The sequence below is a fragment of the Corvus moneduloides genome, chromosome 7 (assembly GCF_009650955.1).
Source record: "Corvus moneduloides isolate bCorMon1 chromosome 7, bCorMon1.pri, whole genome shotgun sequence".
In the NCBI taxonomy this organism is placed as follows: domain Eukaryota; kingdom Metazoa; phylum Chordata; class Aves; order Passeriformes; family Corvidae; genus Corvus; species Corvus moneduloides.
In genome coordinates, this window is record NC_045482.1 from 13762582 (window position 1) to 13788908 (window position 26327).

At 38.9% G+C, this 26327-nt stretch overlaps 1 protein-coding gene across 2 annotated transcripts in view; it reads right to left on the reverse strand.

Moving 5' to 3' along the window:
- The window catches only part of PARD3B (par-3 family cell polarity regulator beta), a 402476-nt gene that overhangs the window by 279796 nt on the left and 96353 nt on the right, over positions 1 to 26327 (reverse strand). For both annotated transcript variants that reach the window (XM_032114586.1, XM_032114585.1), the window contains exon 3: positions 1675 to 1843. In XM_032114586.1, coding sequence (XP_031970477.1) covers positions 1675 to 1843 — 169 coding nt within the window. The remainder of the gene's footprint in view (positions 1 to 1674; positions 1844 to 26327) is intronic.

A 26327-nucleotide genomic window follows, 5' to 3' on the forward strand; every position in this document is an offset into this window, starting at 1 on the left:
TGGCAAAACTTCTAACCACCAAACCTTGAGCTACAAGCTGTTCCATATCTCATGCTTACCAAAAACCAGACAAATACATACAAGTTATATCAATAATAAGTCTTGTCTCAAGATTTTTACTTATGAGACATTCCTGTGTGTCATTAAATATGGAAAATGATTTTTCTATTCTAGAATATAGAAAATATGACCCAACAACACAAATTTTACTCTAAAAATCCTCATGCAGTTTTCTCATTTCTAATTTAGAGTCATTTTTACACTAAAAATTCTCATGTAGTATTTTCTACAGCAGGCACAAAAACGAGCACAGACTTCTATTAGAAGTTAAGTTACACAGCTTCATCCAGTGAACTTTAGTTGAAATTTTATTTTAGTTCACTGCTTTTGTTAATTAGCCTTTTCCTTTAAAAATATAATTAAAATAGACAAGTGAACATTCCACTTCTGAAGTTGTAATCAGACTACTCTACGAGAGTAGCACAACTAGAGACAGCACTTCTATCCTTCCTCCAGCTGCTTACACTCAGATTTTATTGCACAGCATTTGGAGACTGCCAGCAGCACTCGGCAACACGGGGTGAGCTGGGCGCTGGGCTCTGGTGGGATGCAGAGCAGGCTCTCCTGAGCATTATTCATTTGCTTTGCAGGCAGACAGAGCATTCACCTTCAATCTTGTTCTGAAAGCTTCTGTATCTAGTACTTAGGTGACAGCTCAGCCTACTCTAAATACAAGAAAGTATTTCAAACTGCTTTGTGTACAACATACAAGACTCCAGCTCTTTATAGTTGGAAACCAGTCTGAACTCCTGGCCATCCAGGCACATTTAAACAACACAGGGCACCAGAGTTGCAGCAGTTCATGTAGTAACCTCTGATGTAAGAGGGAATTAAGCAGCAGCCTTTCCTAATCACAGTCTGCTCACTTGAAAGTCAGAAAGGCAAACAGACCCAGTTATGCAACTTCTTCAAAGGCAAAGAGCTGAACTGTTTGCAACTAGCATATCCCCCTTGGCACCTCCCACACCCAAAACAGGGCACTAGCTCAGATACCTGGTAAAAGCATTTGCACTCAGCAATTTTACATTCATTGAACCCAGGTTCTTAAAAAAAAAAATCTGTTTTTTTTTTCAATTACTGTGTTATTTGAAAATACTTAGCAAAGCTTTCATCTTGTGTGCTCCCAGAATACTACAATGGATTGCCAGCAACTCCTGGCTGTGCACAGGACATCCCCAAGAGTCACACCATGTGCCAAAGAGGGTTCTCCAAATGCTGCTTCAACTCTGTCAGGCTTGGTGCTGGGGAGCCTGTTGCAGTTCCCAGTCACCCTCTGGGTGAAGACCCTTTTTTTAATATCCAAACTAAGCCTCCCCTGACTCAGGTTCATGTCATTCCCTTGGGTCCTGTCACTGGTCACCAGAGAGATTGGTGTTCAGCCCTCCTCAAAGAGAGCTTTAGACCACAAGGAGGTCTCCCTCAGACTCCCCTTCTCCAGGCTGAACAGAGCAAGTGACCTCAGAGACTCCCCATACAGCATCCCCTCAAGGCCCCTCATTGAAGTGCAAGGCAAACAACGGGATGCTAAAAAGAAATAAATCCTTAAATATATAAAATCAGATTACAGACATACACAGAAAAAAGGAAAGTAAACACCATACAAGATATACATACCCAGTTTTAGGGCAGAAGGAGTCACTTCAATCTCACCAATGGGCTGAAAGGCAGCCAGCTGAGTTGCTACCTCTGTCTCAAAGGAGTCTGGGCTATTTCTGTCTGTCAAATTGCCATTGGTGCCATCAGTCTTACGGGGAGTTTCTTGCTCATCATAAACAGCAATCAGCTATCAAAACAAAAGATAATGCAGTTTGTATATTTAAAGTATTTCCAAACTCCATTTTTTTTAAAAAAATAAAACTTACACTTCCTTTAAAGTACAAAAATAATGATCTAATTTCAGAACAGCTAACAACAAACATACAGATCCCAGAAAGCACATACATTTGTGTTTAGATACATTGACTTCAATATGACTTAAGTGTATGCTTCAGCACTGCCCTGTGCTGACACACATTTCTCAGAGTTAGCACGCTACCAATTAGTGAGCATTTTATATGATTTCAAAACACTTAAAGATGAACATGTTTAAAAACCACGAAACAGCATTTAATTCTTGGGGGTAGAGGGTGTTATTAGTCTAAAAACTTTTAGTGCTACTGACTGACATGCTGCACAAAGGTAACACAACCACAGAAGCTGCACTGAGTAAGCAGATGCATGTTGTATTTGTAAGAACATAATAACTACATTCCAAGGACAAGATACATCCAGCACAATGACAGAGCATGAGGGCTCCCTAGCTGTCCAACCTATGTCTCTGTAAGGATGGAAGTTTCTTGGTCCAGTACTGCACATACCCCCAGCACCTCTCTACCCACCACGCATCTATTCCTTCCTCCCATCCTGCCCTGCATGTATCAAGAACACATTTTCTGAAAACTCTCTCTCAGTCACTGCCTCTTCCACCACTTCAGGCACTCGGGAAGGCCAACAGTAAAAGCAGCAACAGGCTCTAAAGTCTGCTGTCCAAGGTCACAGCAATGAGGACATGAAAATCATAAAAAGCACCAGAATCATTATTTTTTGCCTCTGATAACCTGGCCTTTCACAAAGATCATGCTTTTGCCCCCTACTAATATAAAGGGATCAGACAGTGGTTATGCAGCCTCATCAAGAAGTGACTCACACATGTGGCTGGGTGTAAATTGTATTAAAGTTTCAGGAAAACAGTTAAGCATGTTATAGGTCTGGGGAAACAAACCAAAATACGATCAAAATGAAATAGAAGACATGATGTTCTCAACCAACAGGATGCTTCGCACCCCAGAGTCCTCTCCAAAAGCAGAGGAGGTAAGAGCAGCAGTTCAAATGTTTTCCCTACCCCACCACCTGACATGACATAGTCCTTGTGCCACTTAAATGGCAAACACTTTGCCTAAGGTGCTCATTTATTTCACTTTTTCTGAACTCCCTCAGATTATCCTAATGTTTTTCCCAGCTAATTGTGAAAAATACCACAACACGCACAACTGGTTAGGCAACGTCAAGATATACACAGAAACAAGCTTAAAGGATTGATTTACTACTTTTTACCTCTCTCTGTGTTAAGGCATGCATACGCTCTCTCTTATAAAAGTATTAGTACATCAAATCTCCTCTGACACTTCCAAGAAGTGTCAACAATTATACAATATACAATTTTATATATATATATATATATATGAAAAACAGTATACTGAAACAAACGTTTAAACAAACTCATTTGCCCAAGGGAAAAAACGAATGTATGAAAGAAAAGGAAAAAAAAATCCTGAAGTGCTTCTAAAAGGAAGAAACTGACATTTTCAGGTCTTCCACTCATTTATAATTTGGTTGCTAGAAATGTGTCAGCTCATATTTACCAAAGCACACTTCAGAGACACACAAAACCCTTAAAAAAATTAGGTAGAAAACTTGCTCTCTTTTTCCATGTGAAGCCTATTTCCTTTCCATGGCCATACAACTAAGGTTTTACAACACACAATTCGGTTTTTACTTGTCCACAGTATACAGAAAAGATTAACTCCAGTAACAAGGACAAGTCTCTTTGTACCTTATTCCTGCATAACATTTCAAGTGTTCACACTGCATTCCTTTATGTCCCAAAATTACAGAGAGCCAAAAAGGCTGACTGATATCCAGACACGATACAGATCACAGCAATCTTCTCCAGTACCTAGAAGAAGAAACAAAACCTAACCCCCGTCCTATAGTATCTTTCATTTGTTTCTAAAATGACTATTCATATTCCTGATATTATGGAAGTTCATCCTGATTCAGTAAGTTCCACAACCATTGTACACCAAAAGATTTGCTTTCTCAGTCTCACTTTCACCATGGAAATTTAATTTCTAAGAAGGAGGCTGTTACTGATGAAGAGGAAATTGGAGATTGTGTAGGACTGTGGCACTGAAAGCATTTTAGCAGGATACAAAGTTCATTTGAGCATCCACAATGTAGAATGGAATAAATGAAACTTGGTTGTGATTTGATGGGAACAACTGAATTCCTCAACTAGACCAAGATGAGTTTCCCCTTGGTTTTGCACTGTAGAATATTAAATGCTGTATTACTTCGGAATATTCTACACTTACTGCCCCAGGACATTGCAGAGGTGAAAAGCAAGAATTGATTAAAAAATAATTAGACAAAGTGATGGAAAACACCAACAAGAAAATGGATAGGTACAAGCACTACCTCAGTCTCAGAAACCTCCAAAACATGTAGTAGTATAAACCAGAAGGGCAAACCAGGATAAACTGATGCTATAATTACCCTACTTCTGGGTGCTCTCTACAAGTATTTTCCACTGGTCACAGGCAGAGACCAGGGCAGCAGCCAGAGATTCTCTCACAGGCTCACGTACATTATGACACTATCGCATACTGTGGCTTCTAAGCACCACACCTCAGTCCCCTGATGTTCAAATGAATCTTGTGCAGAAATGAAACAAAACTATTTTAACAGGTAAGTCAGGTCACAGACTCCAGACACCGCTCACAGATACGGCGCCTTACCCACCTGCCAGCCCCTAGAGGCCAACTGCACCATGGCCACACCACAGCCAGTTCCCTGCATTCCTGACAAGGCTGCGCCTGCTCCTCACCATGGTCACCTGTCACTTCCCCCGGGGCTGGTAACCACATCCCCATGGCTCCTTTTGAAAGGCCCTCAGTTCAGGGCAGGCACTGCCCCTGAGGGCTGAGGGAGTCCCGCATTCAAAGGCCCTGTCCTGCACCAGGCCAAGGGCATTGGTGGTGCCCACCCAACCTGTGGAGGGCCCAGGTTAAAATAAAGTTTCTATTGCAATGGCAATATCCTCATGTCGCTGAGGGTCCCTAAAGCACGTGCCCTAGCACTGGGTGACACTGCCCCGGAGCTGAAGTTACAAGTCAAACACATGCCTTGACACCTGCTCAGAACTGAGCTGGGTTCAGGCAGGTTGAGGGGCAGAAATCACAGTGCCCGAGTGCGGATAAAGCCACCAGATCTCATCCCTATACAGACGGGTTACAAGTGAGCCAATGCTTCTGTCAGCTCTGCACCTTGATGTACCCGCATCTCACACTGAGCAACCAAGAAGGTTCAGCAGATGGAGACGTGCTGGCTTCCCTCCGCCCAATTCCTGCAGCAGAGGCATGAGAAGAGAAGACAACACTACTCCCCTTCCCAGCTGTGCCCACACCAGCACTCCATTTCCACACTCCAAGCCGGAGCAGACAGGGCACAGTTGCTAGCCAACACCTACGGTACAGCCTGACAAACAGCTGGAAGAAGACTCCACCTGACCTAGACCACACAGGCCCAACACCTGCCTGAAAACGGGAAGCCTCTTACTGCTGACATTCTGTGAGTGACTTCTGAGGGAAATCCACAGTTCCCTAGTCTACACTCAGGCACTATTTTGACAGATTAAAAAAACCAAGGAAAATCTATTTCTTTACAGTATGGAACACACCACTAATTAAGTAACATGATCTAGAGTTAAACTCCCATTTTTTACAGAATGTGGAAAGGAGATGCTACAGTACTGCCTGTGGAGGTAGCAAAGATGTGATGCCTTTCCTCTCCAGTGAAATAAACAGCCATTTGTTTTCTAAAATGTTTATTTGGGGGAGAACTCCTCAGGACCACAGTTGCAGCAGAATCTTATCAGTAGCAATTCTAACACAAATACACTGCTAATTAATCAAAGTATTGTAAATATCTGCTTCAGCCTTTCAAAGGGAATTAATACAATTAAGGTTATATAAATTAACTACTCAAAAATAATTCTCATAATTGACTTCTCATTTCCAATATGGAAAATTCTTTAATTGGAACAGATTGCCAAACTCTTCTGATTGAAAAGAATTTCAGGACACATTAAGAAATCTCCACAACTATATCAATAAAACAACACCACTGTTTGCAACACTAGTTTATTCTTTATCAGTTCAATATTTACAAATACTGAGAATTCAGTAGGTCAGCTGATTGGGGGTTTTTTTAACACATCAAGATATTACTATAGACATTTGTAAACTGCGTAAATTGTACAATTTTGTACACTTGCTGTAGTCAGATGTCTCCTTTATTAAAGGTTATTTGAAGAACATGAATATTTATTGTGAAAGATACGTATGTATTTCTATATAGGTGAAATGGTTCTACAACCATTATTATTATTATTGCAATCTCTATTACCATCCTACCAGTTACCTGAAAAATCCATAAATTACCAAAATTCAGTACTTCATCATTTTGATTACTTAACTCTATCTACCAATACTGACAGTCACAACACAAGGCAGCAATAATGAACACTTCCATTTTATTAGCATTTTTGGTGCTATCGTGTTACAAGGCACTGTGATACAGCCGAATTTTAATTTTGTGTGCTGCCCTATGGCACAGTTCTTCCAATACTTTACTGATACTTCAATTGCAAAGCCTGCAGAAAAGTAAAACAAGATTACGTTCAAATTATGTGACTACATTCCCAAACACACTCCTTCGATCAAGATCAAGCAAAGGGTGAAGGGCACATACTGCAGCTGTGCCTCCCTGGGCACTGGGAGAGACAGCACACACACACAAGAGGCAGCAAAAGAAATCCTTCCAAATGAATATTGCAACAGTTTTGTTTCAGTAATTGCTAATTAGGCTTAATTAAACAATCAAAACTTCATGGAGTTCCAGAATTCTAAAGAAAAATCACTGCTATTTGTTCAAAGGTAAAGATGTTTAAGGCACTTGTTTGAGTCATGAACAGCCGACTTTACACTGCCCTATACACCATTTTAAATAAAAGGGTTCATAATTATTTCTCTCCAAACTACATTTTTGACAACTAGATTACTGTTAATAAGGTTAAAACCTGTATATTTTACTAGCTTTTCTGTACTGAATTAGAAAATAGACAACACTATTTCCTTTCTGACCCCGAACACGAGGTATGTACACAAAGTACTAAGGAAGAAATGACAAAATACAAGCTTGTTTGCAATTAAATTAATCAGCTTTCAATTACTGTCAGGATAAAATCACTAAGAGAAGCTCTCAGTCATAGGCTAGCATTGGTACATGATTGAAAAGATACAATTTTCAACAGCTTAAATAATACATTCAAAAATACAAAAAGCAATTAAATGCTCAACTTCTACTAAATTTTTCATTCACGTTGGATGGAAATTTTTCCTCTTAATTTTTTTTTCCACATTCACTTTATCTAGATTCTTCTCTCACTTAGGGACAACTGGAGGCAGTAAAATTGGGGGTTTATTCCAGACATGTTTGTTTCCTGTTCAGCTACTCTCTGTCCATGATTTTAAAGCCCATTTAAAAAAAAAAGACTTTTTTTAACCATATCTTTACTTTTGATGGCCAGTGCTCCTGTGGGAGTGGTTACCAATTGGTCATAAAATAATGTGGCTAAAATACTCTCCTTTTTTGGGTCCATTAGTAAATGACTTTACACAGAAAGCACCTGAATTTTAACAAAGAGCTGTTAGAAGGAGTGAATGAAAAGCTCAGTGACAATTTGATCAAGCTTCATGACATAAGGAGAAGTGATGGCTTAAGCTACAGCAGAAACTGATGTTCACCAAAGCACCACACGACCTTGTTCTCTGGTCCCTCTGTTTGGGATCTGTAGGACTGATCTTGCATTTATCCCTACACCTACATAACAAAGAGATACAAAGATACACACTGCCTCTATATGTGACACACTGATACCAGAACACAGCAATGTTCAAAATAACGTTTAAAAATAATTTAAAAGATCAGAACTTCAATTCTGCCCAGGTATTTGCACCTATGACAACAGATGGAAAAAGGCTGCAGTTGACAGCAACCTACATACAACCAATGCAAAAAGAGAAAAGAGATCAAGAGATCCTTTTCTCTTTTTCTTTTTTTTTCCACCCTTCCTTTCTTTCAGTAGTTTGGCAAGGTCAGTTCTTTACTCCAACTATCTAAGACACTAAAGCACCAGCAGCAACACAAGGTAAGGGCAAGGGTACCTCTCTAGCCAGCAGTTTGCACCAACCCATCTCAAGTTCAAAATCTGCCATCTATTTGAGGCCACTGTAGGGTGACTTTCCTCTTCCCCAGCCACGAGCGCTACACTTGCTAGACCCAGAGAGAGTCAGTTCAGGGAACTAAATCAAGAAGAAAAGCAACTCCTCATTGTCAGCTGATTCAGCTCTGTGAACCACACAAAGCAAACTTCTGTCAAGACATCACTGAGTTAACATTTCCTTAGACTACCACTATCCATGATCTAGTGATATTTAACAAAGCTGGACCGATGTCTGTGCCCCTGCTCCCAGGAGAGCACCCCAGAGCACTGTGCACATATGTGTCACCAAGCATGAACAACAGCAGGGACATTTCTGCAATTTATCTTCCTAACAGAAACTCTTCTATAGGCATGAGTTACACGTTTAACTTCTGCCCACGGGGGGACAAGAAGTCTTTACATTGAGGCAAGAAGACTGAGAGTAAAGTGTACCATATGTTGAACCAAAAAAAAAAAAAAAACACCACAAAAAACCTTCACAAAGACACTGTGAAAGTTGCTTCGGAACTCCACAAACCAATTAATGTAAAATCAGATTTTATATATTACTTGTGAAAGAATCCTGCTCAAATGGTTAAAAGACGAAAGACTGGTAACAGTGCAACACAGACAGAACTAAGGTAATTAGGGTATCTCAAAAAGGATGAAAGTGTTATTTAATTTTTCAATTTAAAACTTTCCTGGAGCTCTACAACATTTCTTCAACATTCTTTCAAGGTATATTCTTTTGGTATATACTGATGAGTGCTTCAAATGGTATTCTTACATAATAGTATGCTTTGGAATTCCTTAAACTTAAAATAAAGGCTGTCAAGGAAAAATACCAATATACACACCATATGGCAATCCTTCCTTCACACCTACATATGAAAACAAATTACAGATATATTACATGAAAGCTATGGTGATTAGCTCATCTTGTTTACCTACATGCCAAAACGACATACACCAAAGTATCTTCCCAAAGACCACCTGACACTTTTCTTATCCTTGTTATTCAGATTTTTTTGGTACTGTCCAAAAGCAGCCAAGAACAAAATCCTACTGCACATATACAAACACTGGTAGCCTCTGCTCTGAAAATTTTCTAAGAATATCACGAAAATATTAAATAGGAAGAGAAGCAGCATGCCTAGCAGCTGCCAGGCCCAGCTCAAGACCCAGCTCTTTCAGGAAGAAGGGAAAGGAGTTTTTGAAAGGTCATGGAAAAAAAAAAATTACCTGATTGATAAGCCCTTATATAATTCTTCTTCCTGTCCAACCTATTCCTCCGTGGGCACATGTGACTGTACTTCAAACAATGCAGCTGATTGGGTACTTAACACTGATATTTGTGGCAAAATTTGATGAGCACTTCAAGCATGACTGAGACGTAATTTTTTAAACCACTTAGTAACTACTTGAGAGCTGTTATGGAGATCCATAGTACAATACAGACATTCCTTGAGGGCTGACTTCGGGTAGCTTCCCTGGCAGATATAAATGCTAGTGCTAAAATGTCAAGGATTTATAATTATGATGGCGGATGCATAAAACACATAAAACAAGGCTTATTAGGGTTGATTGAAGTAAATATACCAAAGGACATTTCTCCTTTCTTCTGTAAAAGATTCATGTTCAGTGCTATTTGTAGCCTGTCACACTCATTATGTTTTCACGTGAAATAGCTTCTGAGTTTTGCTAGATAACAAATGCCCTTTGCTTTTATTCTTCCTGTATCCAAGTGAAAAAAACAAATTGAAGAAGGACTGTGGAATGCAAGACTGATTATTTCCTTTCTGCTTAACTTGAAACTGAGTACTTTCACCTATATGGACTCTAGAGAAGACGAGCTAATTTTGGAGAGTCCATTTAAAATGGCACTATAAAAATGTAGATAGTTAATACCACAGACTGCATTATTTACTAGAATCATGCTTGTCAAATGCACTTATTGGAATCACTCATTGAAAAGGAAAAATTTACTGTGCCATGAAATACGACAGTCTGTACTTAGAAATGAAAGTGACATCTTAGTTACTATATTGTGAGTAAGCAGCAATAAATGTTCACTCTCATAATATGAATTACAGCAACTTCATAATAAGAAATACCTTACCTTAGAATACTACTTCAATGCTAAATTAACTGCACAGTAACACAACAACACAAACCCCACCTGACAGAACAAGCATTTTGTTGAGAGAGAATCCACAGTAACTCTGGATACTCCAAGCCACACATGGTCAAGTGAGGCAAAGGGGTGGAAAGCCAAACGAGGAGAGCTCAAGCTGCTCCCAGTTCCTACTGCAGCATAGGCATTCCCACTCCTACTTTTTGCAGGCACCTTGCCTGGCATTCAGCAGACTTCTCCAGCATCAGCTCCTTCTCACACCTTTCCAGATGCTTTTCAAGTCCTGAACTGGCTTCAAATAACCTTTGAATTATATGGGCATGTGAAAATCCTCAGAAATTTACACCTAAGTAAACTGTGGTGAAGAGACATTATACCACTTCAACTAAGACTAGAGAACGTAATTGAAATTTTTTGGAATTTGCATGGCTCTTCATAATCTAGGCAATGATTTATGATGTTAAAAAACAATTTGTATTGAGAACTTCAACCTTCATATATTTTCCAGATTCCAGTTTAATGAGTAGGGCCCATAGAACAATTTCGGTTGGAAGGGATCTCTGGAAGTCACTGGTCCACTCTTTTACTCAAAGTAGGGCCATACTGGCACTTGGCTTAAAGTTGACTCTGGTTGTTCAGAGGCAAACCAATTTTTGTGCATCTCCAAGGATGAAGGTTTCACAAGTACTCTGGGCATCTGTTTCAGTGCTTAACTACCCCTGCAGTGCAAAAAAAAAAGTCTCTTATATCTTAACAGAATCTTCCTCATGACCATTTAATGTCCATTTCCTCTTCTTTTCTCACTGGGGACTTTCAAGAGGTAAGGCGCAGTCTCCTCTACACTCTCTCTTATCCTATGAAGTTCACTTATCCTTTCTCTCCAAGTCTCATGTTCAACCCCTGGTCTTGCTGGTGATCCTGTGCTGAGCTAGCTTCAAATACCTCAATGTCTTCCTTGCACCAAAGGAGACCAAAACTAGATACAACAGTCCAGCTGTGGCCTCACAAGTGCCAAACAGATGGAAGTGCTTCCCTTGGCTACTATCCTGAGTGTGTATTTAGCTTTCTTAGATGTAAACCTGAGACAAACCTAGAACAACTTCTACCAAGCCACTCTTATTTTCTCTCTCATTGATTTGACAATATGCATAATGCACAAAAACATGTTTTTGCTTTGGCCCCAATTACTCAATGACAGCATATTAATTACCTATTTGTTTGGTTTAAACAGCTCTGATCTTTTTAGAGGACATTACAGGATGGGGCAATGGAACTTTGGAAGTAGAAGAAAAAAAAGCAGCGCAAAAAAATACTTGAATTGTAAAACCCATCAGAAAATGTAAAACCATCTGCACAGCATAGCACACACAACAACTTCCATTAGTACAGACAGGCTTGATAAATCTTGGGATGTTGCCACACGTCATGCAGTTCTCACACTGTGTTTCTGTCTGTGCAGAAAAACATTTCAGTATTTACAACTGCCAAGAGTCCTATTCCTACTGATGCCTTGCTTAGTGAGACTGCATTATTTGCCTTGTCTCTGACAGTTTATATGTCAGGCTCTAGAAAGGCAAAAGTAAGCTTACAAAACTGGTTGTCACCTTGATGAGGAAAGGTCTGTCCCTAATGATAAACTAATGCTATCAGTCTCTTCTAGTTTGCTATTAATTCTGTCAATACACAGTATTCCTAGGCAGTTTCTAGTGCATTTTAATAAAGTATGCACAGCCCTTTGAAAAAAAGAGAAAATAAATAGTTCTTTCCTTTCACATAGTGACCTCATTTTCAGAAGCACCATGACCCTATATACTTCAGTAGTAGAAGTCAGTTGACCTTGACCTATAGCAACCATGTCTCTAAAGAAAGCTCCTAAACATCATGATGCTCTTACGCATAAAATTTGAGACAGAGGAACATGAGGAGAGGGGAGAGATGTCTAAAAGAAATGCAACAGAAATATCACCAAAATCCTCAGAATGTATTTAGTAATTGGCTAGTTCATATGAATTGTTTCACCATACTCATTAATAGAAGACTACAAAGTCAATCATTGTCACTCAAAGAAGAATGGTACTTTTTTTTTTTTTTAAAGACAAACCAGTTTTTGAAGTCTACAGCAACTGAAGAAGAAACCTATGAAGTTATGCTGTCTCAGAAGATCAGTAACAGGCAAAATCGTGACACATTCAGGAACTTTAGAAGCAGCACAGTGGTTCCAAACACAAATATATATTCCCAAATAAACTAGCAGAACAGAAGGGGTAGAAAAAAATTATTTTGACTTGACACTAATGCACCATTACTGTGAAAACAATGAAACTAAAAGTAACATTTCTAGAGATAGTCACATCCCTGGCAATAACAAAAAACCCTTCAGTAAGAATTACTCATTTCAGCAATCAGTTCGTAACAGACATCCTACTGCTGCCTTGCTCATTATATTCCTTAAAAGAATGATCTACATATTATAAATTTCAGTCATTTTTTACCCTAACATTAGCTGCCCACAGCATAATTTCATAGATAAGTTTCTTAATTTCCTAGTAAAGAAATGTTGACATCATGTCCAAGATCCACAGTAGAATTAAACATCCTTTTAAGGTGTTCTGAGAGTTAAAATTCAGAATTCAACTGAGCAAAATGGTATTTGCAAAGTTAGTAGCAGCTGTGTATGTACACGTGTGTTATGCACACCTCAGACATGAATGTGTTTGCAAGCAGACGAGACACCACAAACACCCTTCTACTACCCATCACTGATCCTTGTTATCCATATATGAACACATCCTATTAAAACAGAATGCACAAGAAAAAAAATAACACTCAAAGTAGTAACATCCTTGTCCCTCCACAACAGGTACGACCCAAAAGGTAAAACCAAAGCATATTTTCTGTAAGTGATATTATAATTGCTCGTTAGATGGATTTTGACACAAACCTCGTTTCTAAGGCTGAATTTCAATACCCTATTAAGTACAATGTTGAACATCTACTTGATGCAAAGTTTTGTGTAGCATTTAGCTATAAAAATGCTGATTGCAAGTCTAACCTCTGAGCAATGATTAAAATTGTCTTAACATTTCTTAAGCAGACTATTTTCTGCAAAAATAACATTGAAAGAAAAGGGAACTTTTGTTGTACTGAATATATTGCAATACACTGAGCATTGTTTCTTACCTACCCTAATTAAACTTCAAAAAATTTTATTAGATAATAAAAAACACTGAAGAATACATTTAGACAAGATGTTGAATTCAATTAACAGAGCCCTATCACTCCAAAATACTGGTTTAATGAGATCCAAAGCTTTCTTTTTTGGGAAAAAATAAACTTTATACTTAGGGCATAGTTTAATTTTGATTACAGTAGTTTGAATATTCTGCAAAACAGTGATATGTCTTGGGAATAAATGACTTCAGACCATTCAGGTCATTACTCAGAAATTTCAAACATGATTTTTCAGAGAGAAGCTTGTTCATCCATTTTCCACTCCTCATTACAAAGGATTAAATTATATTCATAAAGCAAAGCACTTTTATATAAAAACCCTCAAAGTGAATGATATACCAGGCTCCACTTTCAAAAGTAAGCTAAACTACTTAATAAACAACACAATGGGAAAGGCGTAAATTACTCTCAGCTAATAGAAAATTCTCCTGAAATTTTTCAGTTGTCCTACATATTCTGAAATCTTGAACACCACAAAGAGTCATCAAAACCGAAGGCAAACCACCAGCTCAGTATTTTGGGCACCTCCAGAAAAGTGATCACAGCTATTTCCTGGCCTATCCATGCTGAGGTCTCATCAGACCCTGTAACAAAGAATTTGTGTTTTTCCAGCTTTACTGCTACTACTTGGAAGGATTCATAGCAGCAGCACTTTACCTTCCTCACTGCCACACCACCTTGTTACCCAGCATTATTGAAAGGGTCTGAAATACATGAACACTCAAGTTGTTAGAAAAAGCTAACAATATTGATTCAGTTCTTCATCAACTTCTGTGGAAGATTTTTTTAACATTTTTCTTCCAGTGTGGGAAAAGAAACCAATACTGTATTACAAGAATGACACTCCAGCTCCTCTGACTCAGTTCCTGCATGTGGATGGCTTTCTGTTCTTCTGTGGCTATGTCACACTGAGCATTCAGTCCCCTCCAGGTAAACCCCACTTTCATAATGGCACGCTGCTTTTTGAGGCTTCTGAGGCTTTAGAAAACCCAAGGGGAAAAAATCCACAAAGAAAAATTCCAGACAAGGTAATATATTAACTCTGCCTTGAATCCTTATCCTCCAGTCAAATTATTTTCTTTCTAAGAGACTAAAAGTGTTTTTTCACAGTTAGCTGAAATCAAGTCTCGGGGGTTTCTATTCAGTCTAAGTTAAATAGCTTTTTATTAGTAATTCACCCACACTCATTGCAGAACTTGACATTGGTCTTGACACAGGTCCCCAGAAGTACCTTTACTTCTGATTTAACAATCTGTGTGCCTTTAAAAAAGAAACTAAACCAAAAAAACACCTACAAACATAGAGAAAAACAAGCCCAAACCAAAACATGACACTCTGTAGTGATGAATGGCAGCCACAGCTGGCAAACCCCAGGATGTCCGCTATTCACTTCAACACAAATTGGAAAGAGACGTTTAAGACAAAAAAATACCACTCCTTTCTCTCCCAGGTTGTACTTTAATCTAGAAGTTAAGTCAGGGCAGCACACAGTCTGGGGCTGCAGACTGGTGCCCAAAGGCCAGGCTCAGTTTGGCTGCTCTCACTGGGAGCTCCATGGCCTAACACTGACACCACGCCAGAACGGCATTTCCATCAGCCTGCCTCAGAAGGTCAATGCTCAGGAGAAGTGCGTCACCCACGTATCCCTTGCATGGAGATTCAGGGATTTCAGAAAAGCTGAGAAACAGAAAATGACAGAAATTCATCTACTCTTCAAAGACATTAAGTGACAAAGGAAAATCTGCCAAATATTTACTACATGGGATATATCAAAACAGAATTTAACACTGTGCGCAGATAAAAGATATTTTTTCCTACATTTTAACTTGGAATTAATTTTAAGTAAGTTTGGCTAACACAAGTGAAACACAAAGTTATTATAAAAAATGTGACAAGGGATATGTACTCTAAACAGAAGTTCTGACCATATTTGTGGTAAGAATTTATTTTTGCTCTTTGCATTTTCCTATACATGCTGCTTAGGTTACGTGGGAATAGCACACAGTTTGGAATCAAAATGAAGTTTGCAGAGTTGTGCTTCCAAGTCTGCTGGATCCTTCCCTCTATCAGTAGCCTACTAATGACTCCTTAGTCCTTGGCCACTTGGCCTTCAAGGCTTTAGTGCAGGGAAGAGGCAAGAAGGGCAGCTCCATCCTCTACCCTGGGCTCCAGTCCAAAGTCATCACAGTAATTACCAGGAGGCTTCATTTTGCCTCCTCTCTCATTCTGTACTTTCAGACTCTATCAGGAAACTCTACAGCTTCTCTTGACTCATCTGAGGCATTAGTCTTTGGACATGTCACCCCATTCCACCAGGATTATAACTGTATACTAGTAATTTCTGATCTACACTTCAACCACAACTTGGCAGCATGAGACAGGTAGGCTACTGCATTACCTGTAAGGTAATGCAAATTAGACCAAAAAAAAAAAAGGATTCCACAGCCAATTCCTACCCTCCAAAGAACTGCTCACAAGTAGCATGTTCCTGTGCAACAGCTCACGGAACTAGAGCTTTCTGAAGAGATAAAATGACGAGCTCCTGAAAGCAGTAGATGACAATTATTTGGCAAAGAGTATATTCTCATTTCTGTTTATCTAGGCAATTCAATTCGAGAAAAAGCACATTCAAAATGAAAAATCATCTGATCGCTGAAAAGCAGTGAAGCTTACTAGTCTTCCTTTCTTACAGCCTGTGAAAAACAAATGAATGCAAGAGCTGAGCTCCATTTGCTCCAAGACCCTGAGAAATTCCTCCTGGTCTCATCTACTTTATCAGCTGCATTGTCTATCATGCATCATCTGCAAACTGCTTCTGTTCAATATACCAGCCTTAAATGCAAAACTCTTCCCACTATACATCCAGAATGTTTCCCATTTTTTCTTAACTAAAATTCATTTTAGTTCTCCGTAGCTTTAATTGCACTTCAATTACTAAAACTAGCTTGACACAAGCCATGAAGAAGGAATTAATAGTCTACTAAGTAAGAACTGTCACTCAGCATTTCCTAAGCTAAACGTAAAAATTAAGACTGAATAAATGTATGCTAAGTATCATTGCATAAATATGCATATAATGCATTTTCTTCTTTTAAAAAAGTGTTAAATTTAATGTAAAGACATTTGATTGCATATCAACATTTTAGTGGTGATCAATCACTGAAAATCAATGATTCTTTTAAATAAATACAGAAATATATTTAATTGAAACCCAATTACTTTAAATACATTTTTGTTTACTTTTCAATCACTTAAGACTTCAGGCATGAAGTTCAACTTATGGTTAGGAAACAGGATATCAGGACATAACCTACTAACTACTAAAGCTTTTTTCCCTTCTGCAATCAACACAGTTGTTACACTGACAGTGAAATACACCAGCAACCCAAATTTCTCATGAGAAGTGCATCACCGAGGGTTTACCCACACTCAATCTCTTTACAGAATTTTTTATGCCATTAAAATATTCCAATCCTATTAGAATGCAAATATAAAAGGGTAGAGAGAGCACACATAATACCATTAACATTCAAAGATTTCTTGCTCCCCATTATCAGATATTAATTCTCACATTAACTGATGTTTTGTTAAAAGAAAAAACCAACAAAAAAAACGGGAATCCATTAGCAGCTGCATTAAAAGTGAACAAAAGAGGCAACAACTGCTGATGTGATTATGCACCTAACCCTTTCTTATATAGAAAGTTTCCATATCCAAAAGCACCAAACAAGCACTGCTTCAACTTTCATTTCACACCAGGTATGTAAGTACATGTTACTGAAAAACAACCTTGACAGGGTTTCCTTCATACTGGTATTTTTAGCAAGCTTTGAAAAACAATCACTCATTTTTAGAAGTCTCTAGATGGCTTCCTTTAAGCTCTTTTAAAGCCACAATATGGTATGTCTGGGGGGAAGAAGAAAAAAAAGCTTTTTTTTCATATAAGCAGCATGTTTCAGTTCCAACTGCATCAAGGTGGCAGGTGCCAGCCAGGAGCCTGCCAGCAGATGGAACAGCCCAGCTCAAGCAGGCACTTGGAACACTGTCAGCTACCAGACCTGGTGTACCCTTCCCTTTCCATGCTTCTCTCTACTGCATATGATGGCACTTGGTGCTGTTAGTGGGAACAGCCAGAGCAGCCTGACACTTCATATAAGAGAGAGATCCCAAGCAAACAGCTACACTTTAGTTACAGGTATACACACAGCTCTTGTCCACCCCAGCCCCTCCATGCCCAGACAAACAGCAGCACATGAAAGGGGATCCTGGGTGATACATATCTTCATCACAACTTGCATTGTCTCTTTGGAAATCCATGAGTCCAAGATTCTCAGAGCAGTACTATATAAACAGAAATCATGTAAATTGACAGCACATCTCTGTTTTAGTCATACCCCCACTCACGCCTGCAGGAGTCTACCATTACTCTTCCTCATCTTGAACATGTGTCGACCAGCTTGATTAACCTATGTGTCTCCCCAAAACAATGTCACCCAAAACATCATCAGAAATGCCCTGAGATGTACTGCACATCCAACCAGATCAGAGCCTCACCAACACTGAGTAAGTCACTCAACTAGTATTTCCTCAGGCATTATTAAAAACCACAAGTTAAATCATCTGAGTCACTAACAGCGAGTGACTCATCTCTGTTGTGGATACTTTCTTCCACATCACAGGAATGTGAAGCCTACCAACCAGTCATAGCCCCTCTGAAAAGTCTGGCACTTCCACTATTCCCTCACAGATGTTCACATTACCAATTAATCATCACCACAGGGAGTCTCAGCACAGAGGCTAAAGGGTTGAATATACTCACTTCAATCTTACTTTGGAACTCTTTCAGTATTTTCCAAATAAACAACAAAATATAAGTAAAATAAATCAAAGAATTCACATCCACACCCGAATATATAATGCAGCACAACGAACTGTCCTATAATTTTACCTAAATGAGGTAAAATGATTTTAAGGTACCACGAATCCCATCCCCAGTTCTAGCTCCACTATATCATTATATAGATTCAGATAACTTTGACAAGGTAAACTAATATTCTAGGAAATTTAAAGCTTATACAAATACTGTTGAAGCATTCTAAAAAGGAACACAAACAAAAAACTAGCAGCTCTGCCACTAAACAGGAATTATTTTGTATTGTATTCGATAATTTAAAAAATAAACCAAAACATTAATTCAGTGTCCTACCAAGAGTGTAAGAAATTATGACGAAATTCCCCATATTCTCAGTGGATGATATATTAATGTTATTAAACATTTCCATTTCCACGAACAAAGAGTCGCAACAGCTACATTCAATTCCTTAATTTTAACTGAAGCACTTAAACCCTGTGTCTCCAGAAAACTGCACTGGTTTCACCAAGCTTATCTGTTACTAAGAGCACGCTCTATCTATGCACTAACAATGGAAGGTCACAAAAATAACCAAGCATGAGAAGTGTACTGTGTGTGTACATACATGTTTCATGAAGACTTGTGAAGTACAGCAGAATTATCCTTCCTACTCCACCAATAGATATAAATGCACAATGAAACTATTTATCCAAGATTGTACAGAATATCCATGACAAACCTGGAGTTCAGCCTACTGCTTCCAAGTCCCATGAAATTATCTTTTCTCCTCACTGACATTTTCTGTTAATAGCTCAAGTACTGCACAAAGTCTTGATATTACTTTTCCATACAGAAGAACTGATGTGCTACATCAAATCCCTCACCCCCAACTGCTCACAAAACCAATGAAACATCTTGGAACTGAAGGTTCCACTCCCTGTGTTATCCAACAGGCCACAACAGCAGGCCAGTGTGAGCACTCTGACTGCAAAATGCAGTAAGGAATTTTAACCTGTTCTTTTTACAAGGAAAGAATTTCAACATCATGAGCCACGTTGTTTCAAGCACATAAGCGGATTTCACATAAATAGACAGGTATTTGAAATAAGAATTCTTTATTCAGTGTTTCAAGTGAACCTGCAGTTTTCAAGCATCCAGAGTTCTCACAGAATAGACAAAAGTGCCTGTTGTATGAAATAACTTTATTAGAAACCCCCACCAGGTAGTGACTTTCACTTTAATTACTTGCCAAGATGCTTTATTGGGAGCACATAAAGTCTGTCTGCAGAGACACGCAAATATTGTTAAGCAGAATTCATGTGCTCTCCATAAAGCTTGTTTTCCAAGTTTGGATTTCTTTGTGTGGGAACAGAATTCCCATACCAAGAGACGGAGATTTTAGAACTGCTGATTCACTCCATAGAAATTCTTACTAACATCAGTATGTACTCTAAAATAAAGACTCTGAGCTGCAAGGCTCATCTGTAGACAGTGCTGCAAGAAAAAAAATCCACGTCTATGTGGCTGACAAGCATAAATTAGTCTGAATTTTTTCATAAACTATACATTTCTCAAAATTAATCCATTTTATGACAAATCAACACTACGTCCTTTCCCAAATCTTACATTTAAATGCACTCTTTTAAAGGGAGAATAGATTTGAACAGCCTATAAAGCCGTTGGGTCTTTCACAAGCCATCATCACTGTTTCTATACAGCAGCAGAGGAGTACATAGCAGGATTTCAGAGTAGACAAAAACATGCAAAAACTAAAGCAAAGGCATAACTCAGTACGTAAATACTAACAAACCAAAATTCCTGATATGCACTATTATAGGGACCTATAGTTTCAAAGGTCTTCCAGAAACATGCGCTTTTCTTTGTTAGAAAAGAAGGATTTCAAAACACTCCCAAAAAAAGCATTACCAGGTAACAGGAAAAAAACATACTAAGAAGTATAGTTTCAATACAGTTAAGGCAAAAGTGTCACGAACCTACCTTTGTAGGAGTTAGGAGAGGAACACCTACAGCATGCTCTAGTTTTCAATAGCAGACTACTGGATCTTACTGAAATTTTAAATATTCAGGACTCAGTTAATAGCAGCTTTGAAGGCTGCAGAAATGTAGGGACAGTTTTAACAGGAAGTTAAAACATTCCAAATGAGTAACTGAAAGACTTGAACACTCCCATTAAAAGTCAGCATATACGGAGCGTGTCCCAAAACTTAAACAAAAAAATCCCGAAACCAAAACAAAAGCCACCCTGTATTTAAAAAAACGGGGAGTGGAGGGAAGAATAGAAGCAGTTTCTCATAGTTTGATCACAAAGAAGGAATTAAATTATTAGTGACACCGTTCTAATGAACCAGAACTGATTATAATCTTTTTTAGGACAAGGTATGCAAAACCAACAAATAAAATGCATCAGAGCTTGATAAAGATCACTAGTTTAGCCTCAATGTTATCTACTGCACATCTGCCACACCGCATTATCTTACTACTCAAGCATCCTTTTTGCATTCTAATGTAGTAGCATCATCAGATTAATGCCCAAGACATTTCAGCTGTGTTTCAAGTAAATAAGTGGACATACAGGAATATTATGCATGGCCTGTACCATTGACACTAAGCAAAGAAAATGTGATTAGCACCAAATTGCATCTGACAGGGGAACCAGAAAGCTGTCAAACACAATGACATGGATTCAGTATTTAGAAGGTAAAAGGGGGAATAAAGAAGCTGGCCAGTCTGGCATCGAGACAGCAATAAAACACAACAGCTATGATAAATTAATTCATTTACTTATGAAAAATTAGAGGCTTCACCATGGAGCTCTCATTTATAATCTTGTCAATCTGGCAGAAAAAATAAAAAGCCTATACAATGCACAATGGGATGGAGGGGGGAAAAAACAAAAGAGGGGGGGAAAGAAAAACAGATTTTTGCATTTAGGCTAACAGAATAATTTCTTACATTAAATCACACTGGATCAAGCCTTTAATAGGAGAGACTAATGCAAGGATACATTACAGCAGGGATTACTGTGTTAACTAGAGACACAGCGTTATAACAACAGGAAGGCTTGAGATCAAACACTCAGTAGCCACATAAAACAAAATTAATTTTTTACATGCAAGAGATGCAATTACTAATAGTCCATCAAAAGGATACCAGGAAGAGACAATGGGGCAAAAGTGGAAGTAAACTCAAAAGACTGGTCCCTGGGACAAAAACAGGCACTGGAAGGAGGCAATGTCCTCTTAACAGCTGCCTGGTGTGGCCATTAATACCAGTCTGCCTCAGAAATCCTTTCCAGGTCAAATAAGCTCTGCAACATCCTGCAGCTCTGTCTCTGCAGTGCTTTCCAAGATGTTCTCCTGGGATCCCCAGGTAGACTCAGCAGCCAATACCTCAATAGCAATATGGATACAGTAATTTTTTCTACTGAGATCATTGTTATAACCAGGGGATGGTCTTTTAAGAGGAGTCTGTCAGTGTCTGGCAACTGCCAGTAGGTGAGTTCAGACCAGAAAATAACAAATTTCGTAATGGAAAAAACCCCACCCATATCTTAACAGAACATGATGGATCAGCACCATGAAAGCAGCAGCAAGGCCAACTGTCAGCACCAGCGCAGAGGCTGGATTTTAACCATCAAGCATTTCACTTTGACTGATCACTGTAGATTATTCAAATCTTACCTATGCTGAGCCACAAAGTGTTTAGGGTACAGTCTGTTCATATACAGCCCTGAATACTGGAGAGATTGTTCCAAAACCCAGCGAAATGAGCTGCCCCTACCACTTGCTAGGCATTTACTCTACAGCAGCCTAAAAGGACCCCAGGAGATGAGGCAGCCATTGTGCCCCAGAAATCAGTTTTGATGCCCATTGAAAAGGCTGGCATCAAAAGACAAGCTAGTCACTAGAAGCATTCTCCCACTATTTACTACATGTCCAGCTTACAGGGGAGTGACAGACCAGGGCAGACGAGGCCTTTGCTGACAAGCACACAAAAAGTCTGTGGCAGCACACGTTCTGTGGCAGAGCTCGAACTTTAGTCCGTTCTCATTTAAGACTAAGACTGATGGCTTAGTCCAAAAACACCCTTCTCCCTATCAAGTGTACTTCAATCTACATGACTTTTATTTTTATCAGCACATGCGTGGAGTGGTGGAAGAAAAGAATGAGGAAGAAAAGTGTCACCACTAAATCAACAGACACAGCAGCAGAGAGCCAGGTCTGTGGCACACAACAGTTCTGTCAGCCTTGTGACTAATGCTAATGTTGCTGTTTGTGTCCCAACCTCCAGAGTTAAAAACAATTAGTACCAGTACAGAGCTATTTTGAAATCCGTGAGGTACTTGAGAACAGATACTTTCTAGCTCACTTAGGAGAATCAATTAAACTAACCCATTTTCATAGAGCTATTAGCCCTCAAGGTTTTGACTTTTGTACACCCGCCACATATGCCACATACCTCTAACCATTATGATGATTTTTTAAAATATGCATTATTTTAACTAAAATATTTTCATTTTTGTCTACAAAGTACTTTTTATCCAATTCAGTATAGATACAATTCAGTGCACATATACATACTGTTTGACACCTTCTGTTGCAAATCCACAGATTACAAGTGTTGCAAGGCCAGCTGGGGTTTACTTGCGAATTTCTGCAAGATTCTGGGTTTTTTTTCCCCATCTAAATTTAAGTATGCAATCCTTAGTTTGAAGGGCCAGCCCTCCAAATCCAGGCTTTATCCTAGTTATATAAAAAGATAAGGAAAACAAAGATGGTCATTGCTTAAACACCTAAGACAAAACCAGTTAAGCAGGACTAGAGGTGTAATTGATCTCCTACCTGTTCACATTTAGAGGCCCAGTGAAAAATTACATGCTATTGAAATAACAATTTATTTTCCCACTGTTCTGCATCTCCACGACAAAACCAAACTAATCCTGCAGCATTCTTGTAGTGGAATATTTACTGCATTATCATATGGAAATAACTGGTTTTAATACAAAATACAAACAGTACGGGTTTAGGATCAGCCAGTACTTCAGGTTCTCTGCCAATTTATAGCCTGCTTTGCTTTTCCATCCCTGAATTTTACTCAACCTCTTGAGAAAAGACAATCTTCATGTACTTTATGATCCCAACATGCAAGGCCCAGAAGAGGGCACAAAGTGACCCTGAGGAAGCCATAGGTCAGGCTACCCAAGAACATTTATTAACTGACCACTCAACCTTTCATCAGTCAAATTCACAACCATAACCTCAAATGAATTAATTCTTTCATATCTGATTTTTACAAAGCTTTGAGAGAGGCAACTTAAAAAGCTACACGGTATGCATCACTTGCAACACAACCAGAGGAAAAAACCACAATTATTAAATGACCGCTACATCTAAAATTTTAATATCCAATTTCAAAATTTCAGCCAATTTCAAGCCTTAAGTAAGGAAAAATGTGCACATATACAAGTTTATATGACCTACATGAACTCAGAGCATAACCAGAGTAGGGAGAAAGGGAAAAAAGAAAGCCTGATGCCTCTGTGTGATACGAAAGTTACAGAAAATACTTGGTGCCTGGCTCAATTCCCACACCATGTAACTGCCCTTTAAAGCATATTAGAAGTACACTTTTCAGCATAAAGACCTTTTTATTTTGACACTACCTGCTCCAGTAAGAAAAAGTTGTATTACAGCTCAGAACTATGCCATAAAAGCCTGGCTTATGGTTAAGTTTCTTGTACTGTACTCTGAAGCAGAGTTTTTGTGTTGTTGCTTTTAAGGTACGCTGCTAAAAAACCAAAATACCTTACTAAACAAGTATGTTTAAAAAAAAGTAACTTCTCAAGACATCTATAGCTGTAATTGCAAGAAAGTATAGACCAGATAATTGCAGTCCCACTGTCACTAAGAATTTGCAGTTGGTCACTATACAAAGCATCATCAGCTATAATATCTTGTTGGAGCATCTGCTGCTCAATCAAGACAGATTTCGGAAACATTTTCCTATTTTCTTTTCATCTGCACTATTGCAACAGAGCAACCCATAGGGCTGAGAGAAGGAGCAGATCATAGACAATACAGCATTACTGGAACATGCATTTGGTCTACAAATTCCAAGAGAGCCATGGATATAAAAGTGCACTGCAAAGAAGCACTGAATTGCAGTCTAAGTAATTTGTTTTCATTTCTAATCCACAAGTTCAAGTAACTTAAGGAAGCATTTAAGTATTTTTGAAATATTTAAATCTGAAAATGGTATAAACCCACAAATTTCTGTTAGTCCAGCAGGCACAGGCTAGAGCCCAGGTCCTGCAGTATTTGGCCTGTTCAATTACATTTGGGGAATTTGTCCTGACATACAGGGGCATTGGGGAATCGTCTACATCAAAAATGGCTGGGGACTGCAGCTTTTCAGAGTGCTGCCAAAACCACTCCAGCAAAAAGGGCTGTGTAATTCCCAGTAAGATGTAGCACAGCACAGTCCATTGTCATACACAGCCTATCTCACACCTGCCAGTGTGCATGAGGAAAAGTAAAAGCACTTGGCAGGTGATTTTCTGCAGAGGGGACGAGACCCTTGCTGCTCACCAGGAAGCAAAGTAGAGCTGCAGGTTGGAGCTGCTCACTGATGCTGTAAGAGGGCATGAAGAGCATCCCTGTGGCACATCCAATGCTCATCCAAGCTCCTGTGCACTTGAGCTGCAGCTGCAATCTAAAGGCCAGTGAGGGCAGAGAGGACTAATGGCATCACTAGGGCCCCAAACAGCTTTAGCCTTATCTCCAGCCCAACTCAAATATAAATTTCTCTACATTAACCTTAAGAACCACTTCTTACCTATCCTTGCCCATTACTGACTGCACCCACTGTCTTCCCTCATGTTTCCTCAGCCCTTAAAGCCACAATGATATTAAATAGATGCCACTGATGAGGAATAGGACAGAGAAAACAGGGAGACTACAGGTGTATCTGAAACTATAACTCAGCATAATCCCTGGTGATTATGTGGAATATTAAACAAAACAGATGATCCCAGCTTCAGGCAACTTTGAAGGCTCATAAATGCCTGGTACTCTAGGATGCAAGGAGGCCTCAGTGGGGTATGAACACTGCACCATCTTTTTCTACAGAACCCACACTATTAAACATGCAATTCTTTCCACATTCCCCGATTCTTCCAATGTCTAGCATTAAGGTACCAAGGGTGACCCGCACAGATTAATCACTTCACCTTCAATATAAATGTCTTAAAATTTTCATTCCAGCAAAGAACTAAGAATTTATTTTACTGAAGAAAGGCAATGTGACAGTTCTTTTTAGAAATGCACTAATACAGAATTAATGATGAGGAAATTGTTTATCTTGTCTGGTTTGCAAACATTTCTTTATATCTAATACAGTATTAGCTAAAAAATTACTGTGATAAAAAACATTTTTCTTTGCAAACACATGCACACAAAGTGACTGATAAAATGGCAGCCAAATATTTAGCTTTAAAGGTGAAACACCAGCTGACCAAAAAAAAAGAGCAAGGAATTCTAAGTTAAGGCTCTCTATCTTCACTTTTCCTCTATCTTCACTTTTCATGTTACATCTAAACTTCAAGCAGAAAGTAACGCTGCACCACTCCCCATTACAGTGAGCATGCCAAACAATGTACGACAAAAACCCGTGAGCAGAACGTCAGCGATGCCGTTTCATTTCTTTGCTTCTGTCAGCTTGCGTGCAAAACGCAGCACAACTTTACTGTTAATTGACTCTGTTTGTGCCTTCCAATCTCCCTTTACCACTGGACAGAACCTTCCCTGAGTTTTCTTAGGAGTGAAGGAAAAAGTCCCATTTCCTGAGAAGCAGTTAACAACTGAAAATAAGTGTTCTACAGAAGGGTAAAGAAGCAGTATCAGATAAAGACAGAAAAAGTCAAATTGTTTTTAAGTAGATTTAAATAC